This window comes from Gymnoscopelus braueri (assembly GCF_963280865.1).
Source record: "Gymnoscopelus braueri genome assembly, chromosome: 14".
Taxonomy (NCBI): Eukaryota; Metazoa; Chordata; class Actinopteri; order Myctophiformes; family Myctophidae; genus Gymnoscopelus; species Gymnoscopelus braueri.
This window is the reverse complement of record NC_137619.1, coordinates 42,534,335-42,545,240: the sequence shown is the minus strand read 5'-3', so window position 1 is coordinate 42,545,240 and position 10,906 is coordinate 42,534,335. Positions and strand designations below refer to the sequence as shown.

The window sequence follows — 10,906 nt, the reverse complement described above, 5'->3', positions numbered from 1 at the left end:
CACGTTTGGAGTACTTTGCGGGGTATAGTGCAGAAAGTTCAGGTCTCCATGGGGCGTGAACCCTACAACTCTCGTAGATTGAAAACGTCAGAATCATAAATACGTCTACGAGGGTTGTATACTACAGCTATTACACCTTAATTGTCTAATGTTTAAGCATATTCTAATCATGTACACTTTATTTTACTTAAGACCATTTAAAAAATAAAAAAAACTTCTACATTTTGGATAAAATAGCCAATTTTACACCAAGGTGCCCAGATGTCCCTAATGCCCACCTAACCTGTTACCGTTTTCCTAGACCTGGTTGCTTATTTCTCTCACAAAACCTGGCAACACTGTCTGACAGTGAACGAACAAGGAAGTGTCTGGAAGCTCTAGCCCTGCTAGACTGGATGCCTATATCGAACACAACTGAAACACTTCCCTGGTGGAAAGTATAGACTTATTCTCTGTTCATGTACAGAAATAATAAGAAGAACATCTCCACCGGCGTCCCACCATGTTTAAAAAGCTGAAGCAGAAGATAAACGAGGAGCAGTCTCCTCAGAGGAGTGCGCAGTCACCACAGCAGAGGGAGCAGCAGGCCCAGCAGGTCAGTGTTTGTTTATATGCTGGTAGCCTAAAACAATCAATGAACGCACTCACACAACGACACGGATTATTCCTTTAGTGTCAAGTTCAGTGAACCAAGTTTCACCATTAGGTGACACTGACACACATACATAGCTTACTACGGGCTGCTAGCCACAATGCTAACGTTGTGTGTATTGCCCAGATACAGGCTAGCTGTCAGGATAGCAGGCTAGCTGTCATCAGTGGTGGGAAAAGTACTAGATTTTTTTTTTAAAGTGTCAATACCATCATGTATGGTACTCTGAAATACTGTTGTTTACTGTTCATATATATATATATATATATATATATATATATATATATATATATATTTATTTATTTTCAAACTGTTTATATGATGTTTTGCATAGTAGTGTATATATACACTAGCCATAGGCTTTCTTGGGTTTAAAATCCTCTTAGCAGACATTGTATTTAACTGCACTCTCCTCCTGTGCTTTTTTTTTGGGGCAAACTACTAATAAAGTATTCAATCACTTACAAGTAAAAGTACCAGTGTTCACAAAATTACTCCAGTAAAAGTTGAGGAAGAAATGATATGGCTGCTTATATCTAACCTTTTATATTTTACCATCACTTATAATACGTCTACAATACATTATGACATTTGACAGCTTGTAAGAGCCTAAATGTCTCCACTAGGCCTAATAATAGCTATTGTTTTGGTACAGCCTATCTTGTTATGGTTCAGCTTGTCCTTGAAGCAGCTAACAGTATGACTATGATCTCTGCCCTGTGCTCGAGGCAGAACTACCGTACCACTGACAGTGTTAATGTACTTCTGACCATGATATCATGTAACATAAAGCATAATCACCACCACCTAGAATATTGTCGCCTTTTTGATTGCTGATTGATCCAAAATTCCATGACAAAGCACAGAAGTATAGTGGCATCAAAATATACTTGAAGTACCAAAAGTAATTAAGTACTCATTATGCAGAATTGTCCCATTTCACAAGTTTTTTTAAATGTATGAAAATCCTTTGAAAATGGGAGGCGTTGTGAGCTTGTAGATCGGCTATTTTCAAATAGCCAAAGTATATAGGGCTGAAGTGGTTAATGTAGGTTTTGTAATAATAAATAAAATCTGCTAAGTAACTAAGGTTTGTAAATAATTGTAGTGGAGTAAAAGTACAATATTTGCCTCTGAGCTGGTAATGGAGTAAACTTATTGACAATTGGAAATACTCCAGTAAAGTAAAAAATACCTCCAAAGTGTAATTAAGTACAATACTTGAGTACATACTTAGTTACTTTACATCACTGTCTGGCTGTCATCAGCTGATGTTTAAAGATGCGTTCAGGAAAAGACTTGAGTCCGGGAAGTTCAGTCTGTCTGGGACAGTAGACAGAGAGGCTGTAAAAGTGTCATATTTGTCTTGTAGGCGTCATGTAAACAGTCATGTCTTTTGGCAGTGTGTGTGCTTACAGCCCTCTTATGATTGATGTGTATGCACATTATTCTAGTTTTGGGTGACAGCTGCTGACAGCTGCTGCTCGCCATATGCTTGTTTTCCCTGGCCTTCTCATCTACACATATTATAGTCACCTTCGATGCTGTTTATTCTAATGAATTCATCGGCCACTTAGTTTACATCACTGCTGATTTCGGATAGGATTGAGTGGGCAGCATAGCTGGTTTACTTGTGGTCTTGATTCAAGACTGTCATATGACCGTCTTGATCCAAGGCTAGTTTGCTTGCTGCAATTCATGCAGAGGATTTTTTAAAATAAAGGTATGATTCTAGGGCTGTCACGAATACAAATTTAAATTGCCGATTAATTGTCACTCAAATAAGTGCGATTAACGATTTAATTGTGTGTTTGGCCATTGAACATTGGAACATGTGAATACAAATATATTTCTGTTTCTGTTTGCCTTTTAGGCTTCGTAAAAAAATGTTTGCACAGATATGACAAATAATGAAATATACAAAGACATTATTGACATTTAATAATTTTATACATGTAAAACTATCAGAAATACTTCGTGACGCGTTGTAAGCTTGTAGATCAGCTATTTCTGCTTTTTTTTAATATTTGAAAATGGATGTACATCCATTTTTCAACATGGAAACGATTATGCAAAAATGATTGCGATTATCTCAAATAATTGCGATTAGACGATTATGTAATAATTGTGACAGGCCTAGATATCGACATCTGGTTAATAAACGTGTTATTAGAACAGAATTTAGAATGTTAAGCTATGCAAAGTTTCCTACGAGAATTAATGTTTAATTGTGGGCGGTTTTCTGATGGAAAAGGTGACTTGCATTGCATCCTGTCATGTACAAAACAGACTACATTAAGAGTAGGATATAGTAATTAGTAAGTGCAGGATGACCATGTTTTTTATTCATTTTTTGCACCTGTGTCTGTTGTTTCAGTTGGGTGCTGGAGAGAGGCGTGGCAGCCTCACACCCCCCTTTCAGCACGATGGGCCAACCTCTCCTCGGGACAGAGAGGTAAGCAGGGTGTGAGCCAGTGATAGATGCAGGTGTGTGACACATGATGGCTTGTGCTCAGGCTGCCGGCTGCTTGCACCATTTGAGGCATTATTTCTCTCCCCAAATGACTTAATAACGGGCACTTTTCAGTAGAACCGTGTGATGAAAGGCGAGTCCCTCAATGCCTGTGATACCTTTGTTCCCTCCAAACATCCAGTTAATGAATGATTTATGAGTCCTCCCTCGTTGACTGCCGTGCTGCCAGCTATCGGTACATTCATGATGAATTAAAAGGTCTTCAGTCACTGATGAAGGAAGATTTTGGTCAACTATTTAATTAATAATCCATCCTCAGTCCCTGATAAAAGCTGTTAACAACTTTAAGCCCTTATATTGTACGACCGATAGCGGAAATAACCAATCTACAAGCCCACTGCGTGTTGTGATATGTCGTGATGTGAGCTTGTAGATCGGCTATTTTAGCTATTTAAAAAATATATATATGTTTGAAAGTTTGCCCAAAATACTGTACGGACACCTGGGTTAATGTGATCACTGGTCAAAATGATCCACTTCCGTTGTTACCCAAATCTGAGTGATTACAAATGCCTCAGGTGGCAGAGGTAGATTATTCAGTGAATTGAATATGGCCATTACTTAGTACTTGTCAGTGTGGATTGGATTAGGCCTACAGATGGGCCTCAATAACATTGACATTGTCAGTCTTTTTTTGATTAAACACATTATTTTATATTTTTTAAATGTATGCTCTTTTATTTTAGCAGACTGCAATACAGTACTTCATACAAGGTAGTGGTACTGGAATGTCAAAATCAATGATAGATTCATTTCAAGGCCTTTTTTCATAAACTAAGCTATCAAAGTAGTATGACTTTTTTTATTTTCTTAACTCTATTCAGGAGGAGCAGACTAATCATCAAATCAGCCCTCAAAACCACATGGCATTTTGATTTCTAGACCCCATTATATTATGTATATGAATTATTGATGAATCCTCTCTTTTCAATGTTTTTCTCCAGTGAGTTGCTGCTGCGTTCCCCCCCCCCCCAACTCTTGATCTCTGTTAATGGATATGGACAAGTTTATTAAGGACTGGCTCTCATTACACGGGAGCAGACTAGGAATGAAGTGGATAACATGACCACGTGTGGAGTCGGATGATGCAACTTAGGGTCAATACATGTATTTTTTAGTATTTTGGATGTTATGTTGTTTTGGGTGGTGCAGACAGTAGACCTATCCCCTCGAGCGCTGCTATTTCCATTGGGTAATGGTTTTAGCTACATTTCAACCAGGCAAACCGCTGCCTCCGGTGGTGAAGTTGTGCCTTTTTTTTGGGGGGTCAACTCTCAACATTCTTCTTTCTCTCATCATCTCATCAGAAGTGCAGAGGCTCTGTCACCCATCTGAAAGCGTCCTATTCTACCCTCACCTAGAAGCTCTTGTAATCATCACTGCACCTTTTTTGATTTTCATCCTCCAGCTCTTTAACCTTTTGACATCACTGACACGGTTCTTCTTTGACAATGAATCGTTCTCGTTCAGGGGAACGCGAACATTTTGAATGCTGTGTTAGTCCACACATAAAATAAAAACCTAGCCATTTTGCTGTGACACGGGACTGTGTACAGAGATGTCAAATTGTTATTCATAACATTGATCGATGTTGATTGGTTCATGTTTCACCCGACTTTCCTTCAGTCCCTTTCACACGCTCTTTCTTTACTCTCTCTCTCTCTCCCCCTTTTAGGCCTGTCACAATTATTTCATAATCGCCTAATCATAATTATTTGAGATAATCGCAATTATTTTTCTGTAATTGTCAGAATCGTTGAAAAAATGCATTAAAAAAAAAAAAAAAGCAGATCTACAAGCTTGCAACGTTGTTGTAAGCTTGTAGATCTGCTATTTCCGCTATTTTTAAATTTTTTGGAAAGTTTAACATTATTAAATGTGTCAGTAATTTCTTTGTATATTTCAGTCAGATAACTCACGAATAGATTGACCCATTATAGACCGAATAGATTGAACCAATATTATAGAATGAGAATACACGTGTGGATGTAATATTTTATCTTGGCGTTCAGGCTCTCTCGCTACATTTTTCTCCCTGCTCAGCACAATTTAGACAACCATCATTAACCATTAAGAGCAGGGAGATAGATATATAATAACAACCCCCCCATGGGAAACAGACCAATAGCAGAGCCTACTGGTGGTGCTGGGGTGGTGGTGGGAGCGAACGCCGCATGACAACAACCATAACACACGAGTGGAAGGAACGCAAACTTAGGTGAGCTTAAATAACCCGCCCGATTGGACAGCTGATTGCCACGTCAGTGTATGACGTATGGGTCTTGCATGACGCTGTATACAGCCACATATTAATGAGCATACATGTAACCTCTCGAGTGTATGCTGCCTGAACTAACTCGCAGGCTACGTATCATTTAAGTTATTGGTCATATCTGCTCTGTGCAATTTGTGATCATGAAGCCTAAAAACCAAACAAATTAAATTTGTATTCTGTTCCAATGTTCAATGGCCAAAAACTAAATTAAATCGTTAATCGCAATTAATATTAGTCATCGTCAACTTAAATTTGAAATCGTGACAGCCCCACTCTCTCTGTCTCTGTCTCTGTCTCTCTCTCTCGTGTGTGACTCTTGTGTGTTTCTTGTTCATCCTCGTCAGGCCAGGCTCTCCGTAGGGTATTTACGGACGGGCCTGGCCACGACAGCCCACCACCTCAGCGCTGTTTTCACACTCACAGTGTTGTTTTTCTTTCTCATTGCTCTCTGTCTCCCTCTTCCTCCTCTCACCCTGACTCTTCTCGTCCCGTTAACTGCACTGACGGGGTCAGATGCTGGCCGGGATGATAGCAGAGCCTGCTTTTCTGTCTGAGTATACTATCTTTGCTCTGGACCATTCAAAACGACCCAAAACGGCCCAGGTAGCCAGTGTGGTGAGTTGGTTCTCACGCCCCCGCCCCCCCCCTGCTCTGCTTCCTTCAACTCCTCCTTTTCCCACCTCAAGCTCCACCTCTTCCTCCAACTCCTTCTGCCCTTGTTACTTACTTCCTCGCATCTCAGCACTTTCTTTGGGGACTAGGGTAGAGGATTGTCGCCTATGTAGTATGTGAAGACTGCTTGATTCCCCCTTCCTCCCTCGCTCTCTCTCTCTCTCTCTTCCTTCCTGTTTGTTTTGGATACTAGTAAACTTGAAGGCATCTCACCTCTAGGCTAACCTTGCATCTAACGGGAGTGATGGATGGTTTGTCCGTATGGAATAGAAAAGCTTGTGTGCTTTCCTTCCGCTGTATGCCAATTTATTTACCTGTCCCTTCAGTTGTCCTATAATTGTCCCATAGGAAAAGATTGTTACCTTCCCTACATCCCCCATGTCCTTAAGGTTTTTTAGCTGCTTGCCTTTAGTTTTTAACCACTTAAGCCCTATTTTATACTTTGTTTTATTTTCAAAAATAGTGAGAGAATGCTATCTTTGAGCTGACAACGCGTTGTGATGCATTGTGAGCTTGCAGATTGGCTATTTTCACTTGTTTTGGAAATTTTGAAAATCTTTGAAAATGTTCACCTATATTGACATGCCTAGAATAGTGGGTTAATGTGGTTAAAACTCCCAACAACCTCCTGTTCATTATGTTGACTGATGTTTCTTTCCCCTGGCCCTATAGTACATTGTGTTTATTTGGAGAGCTGTTGAAGTTTGGTTTTACAAGTTGCAGTCTTTGAGCTGTGGGGGGGGAAAAGAGTTCTTGTACGTATTTTCAAGTGAACAAACAGTGCCCTAAGCCACCTGCACTTACTGTATGAAGGTCATATCATAAACCAGGCAGCGATTGTGTTCATGGGAAGAGGCTAAAAGCAGGCTCAGGGAACATAAAACAAATAAAATATGCTCATTTGGGTTGTTTACGCAAACTTCTGTACTTGGCACTACTACAACTTTTCATGCAATGGATGGGTTTTATAACGTCTGTGATTTCATGAGCTGTATTAAGTAAGCTGCTGCTAGAACTCATTTGTGTTTCCTAAGGTCAGAGTCCACATGCGATAACTCCATCAATGTTAACTGAACTCCATTAAGGCCATGTGTAATATGGCCTTATCTAGGCCTGTCACAATTATTACATAATTGTCTAATTGCAATTATTTGAGATAATCGCAATTATTTTTTGCATAGTCGTCAAAACCGTCTCCATGTTGAATTTTTTTTTATGTATAAAATTATTACGGTAAATATGTCAATATTTTCTTGTATATTTAAGTTATTTGTTATATCTGCCTTTTTATATCTGGATTTTTCTTTTTTACGAAGCCTAAAAGGCAAATTAAATTTGTATTCATAGGTTTCAATGTTCAATGGCCAAACACACAATTAATCGTTAATCGCAATTATTTGAGTGACAATTAATCGTCAACTTAAATTTGTAATCGTGACAGTCCTAGGCTTATCAACTTGAGCTTCATTCAATCTATCATCTTTCAAGAAAAGGCATGTTTTCCAAGTTATAGCCTCCTTCTTCTTGCATTATCATGCATCTACTTTGTAATGATCTTTAAGCCGTGCACAATGGCTGGATAATTTGCATATTGAGATGCAATAGGTTAGCGAACAACTTTATCTTCACTGACTTGTGATAAACCCCCTCATGTCTCCCAAATTAGCCACTATGTCTCTTGTCATGTTTCAGCACCATGTTATCACAATGTCATCATCACCATTCACCACATCTGATAAAATCCTGCCTTGGAGGAGCGTAGCATAATGAGGTTTAATTTCATCATCCTGGCACTGTAGCTCAAAGATAATTTAGCCTAATTGCTCTGTTTCATTGTGTTAATAGCATTCCTCAGCATGGGAAATAAGTTAAGATGTGTTGTCAAGTTTCTGGCACACCACACAGTATTACTGTACAACTTCCCCATGGCGATTCATCTTATTGGAGTGAAGTTTCAAATGTATGAACTAAGCACACTTTGCCGTACTGGCAGGCTTGGCACAGCATTATTCTACCCTGGCCTCTTTCTGCAGCAGGTGTAGATCAACCTTTTTGGAGCTCTGGACCACTAGCATATTTTGAACAATCGTCAAGGACCCCCCACCCCCCCTCTACTCAACAATATATTACAGTATGTAAGAAGGCTGCGGCATATAACACAGTCATCACAGTTTTTAAAATAAAAGCTCACGGTCCAGTGCAGAGGGTGCTTGTAGATCTTTTTTTTCATTGCATGCAACAAAGTATATTAAACCATTTTGATTGATTGAATATTTTATTAGACAGTAATGTAAAAACAGCACGAGTACTATCAAACACTTTGTCCTAAAGGAACACCAAAAAAGTCCTTGCTGTCTTGTTTCCATTGGGGTCCTAGGTATTCAATTCATCAACATATGAAATGGCACCAAACATTCAATATCATCACAAATATAAAACACCATGTACAGAGTAGGAAAAAAAGGGCGGGGGGAATGGGGTATGGGTCATTTCAAGCTTTCCCCACACTATGCCTATTAGAACTTCAAATACTATCTTACACTTGTTGGATTTATGAAATATTATTTAAACAAAGGTATGTTAACTTATAGCACTGGTTGAGAAACAGTGGTGTAGATCACATCCAGTAACTGCCTACCCAGGCCATTACCTATTATTCTAGAGGCCTGCTTAAAAACCCTGTTGAGCCACTTCCGATCAGTTTGAGACGTGTTACCAATACCATGCTGTTGAGCCTTAATTAATTGATGTGGTTTGTTGTAGAGAGAAGTGGGATGGAGTACGCACTTAAGTGAGGCCTTGGTTTACATCACTAATGGGCCAGTTCATTTTCACTCAGGCACTTTTATTTGACTCCAAACAAAGCCCAACAAAGCATGACCGGCCCATTAGTGGGTTAATGGCCATATCGTAGCGAGTTACCAAATGATGTCTTGGAGGGAAAACGATCTAACGACAGGGATGAATCCTGTGTGAAGTAGACAATTGCTCTTGGTGTAAAGTGAAATGCCTTCTGTTCTATCCATTCATATAAAGTTCTGGGAGCGCTTAAGAGGCCTTGGCATGCTGTTTGCCTCTGCCTCCAATAGGAATTGACTGGATCTCTGGCCTTAACCCATCTGTGTCATTTTAGATTTCTTTGGCTATTAAAAAATAGTAGATATACAAGTTCATAGTGCCGCGCTACAAGCTTGTAGATCTGCTATTTTTTTTTTATTGTGAAAATGTGTGCAAATCTTTGAATATATAAAACTTATGTTGCTATAATATCAGTGGTTCTCAACCTTTTTCATGTTAAGGACCCCTAAAATGATACGTATTTGGCCGCCGACCCCCCCATCTCAAAATATGTTGTTCCAGGGACCCCCCAGAAACAAAGATTTGAGTTAAACATTTTTAAAATATATATATATTCAAAGATTTGCACACATTTTCACGATTTTTCAAAAATAGCAGATCTACAAGCTCATAGTGCGGCACCACTATGAGCTTGTAGATCTGCTATTTTTGAATAGCCAAAGAAATCTAAAATGACACGAGATGCTTCCATTGTAAGGACGGCAAAATAGGATTCACATATTATTAATCTCATAGGGAAAAGTATACTTTGGAGTTGGACAAAGGGAGGAAATAAATCTGCTAACTCTTAACCCTGCTTGTAACAACTCGGCTCAAACCAACTAAAAGCTGCCTAATTTTTCCACACACTTCTGTTATGTCTCTGTGCTCTTTGCAGTTCTGCTGTGTTACACTTACCGCCAAACTAAGCACCTTTAATTCAACGCATCAGCTCCTTTAATTGAGTTTGACTATTTGTTCTGACCTCGTGGCTATTCAATAGAATAGTGTTTTAACCCCCTTTTTTGTTTCATGTAACCGTAGAGATGCCTTCGTTTTGTGTATTTTTAACCCCTGTGTTTTTTCCAAGTTGCATGAGGGTACCCATTGCCCCTGAATTGCTCCCAGCAATACTACTAATATTGCTCCCTCGCAGAGTAATCAGGGAGTGAACACAATGGGTGTGGATGACTAACTGGCCTGTACGTCCTCCCTGGAGCAGCGTTTTCTCATATTCTATGTCTTGTTACTCTACAGAATGCCTCTAAAGGAGCACCCAGGTCTCCACGAGGCAGCATCAATGGAGACGGACGTGTTTCTCCCCAGGCAAGTTTTTTAAATATTTTTTAATGTTTTTTCTTTTAACCCATTAACTCATTCAGTGCCACATGACGTCTAAGACGTCACGTGGCCTGAGCGCCCTGAGCGCCACGTGACGTCTTAGACGTCAAACTTTTAAAAACATTTTAAATCCCTTTTTTTTTGGACAAATGTTCAGAACCCAAGATATCATGATTTGAAAATATTCTGCTCCATTCACTTTTTGTTTAACTTCTTACTGGAAAAGGCTGTATCTCGGCTCCTAAGCACTTTTTTTTAACAATGAATTTTGGCTGTGGCACTCGGAGCCAAACATAGCCATAAATAAGCATGGCACTGAATGAGTTAAGACCGGGAACACATCTGTGTGTCATTTTTAGATTTCTTTGGCTATTCAAAAATAGCAGATCTACAAGCTCGTAGCGCGGCTGATTTTTTTTCTGAAAATGTGTGCAAATCTTTGCTTCTGGGGGATTCTACAAATGTCTTCTAAATCCTAACAGTTTTTTTTTTTTTTAAACGTATGTTGCTATAATCAGTGGTCCTCAAACTTTTTCATGTCAAGGACCCCCAAAATTATATGTATTTGGCCGCAGACCCCATCTCAAAATATTTT

The 10,906-nt window shown here is 39.3% G+C and overlaps 1 protein-coding gene across 5 annotated transcripts in view; it reads left to right on the top strand.

Annotated features, from left to right (window-relative positions):
- The first annotated feature begins 370 nt into the window (after window positions 1-370).
- Window positions 371-10,906, top strand: part of golga4 (golgin A4) — a 49,325-nt gene continuing 38,789 nt past the window's right edge. For 2 of the 5 annotated variants that reach the window (XM_080449965.1, XM_080449963.1), the window contains exons 1-4: window positions 371-595; window positions 3,030-3,107; window positions 5,974-6,075; window positions 10,228-10,296. In XM_080449965.1, the coding sequence (XP_080306091.1) occupies window positions 503-595; window positions 3,030-3,107; window positions 5,974-6,075; window positions 10,228-10,296 (342 nt within the window). In that variant the 5' untranslated portion in view covers window positions 371-502. Of the gene's footprint in view, window positions 596-3,029; window positions 3,108-5,973; window positions 6,076-10,227; window positions 10,301-10,906 lie in introns of all 5 variants that reach the window. The other 3 variants (XM_080449964.1, XM_080449966.1, XM_080449967.1) reach the window with 3 other exon arrangements.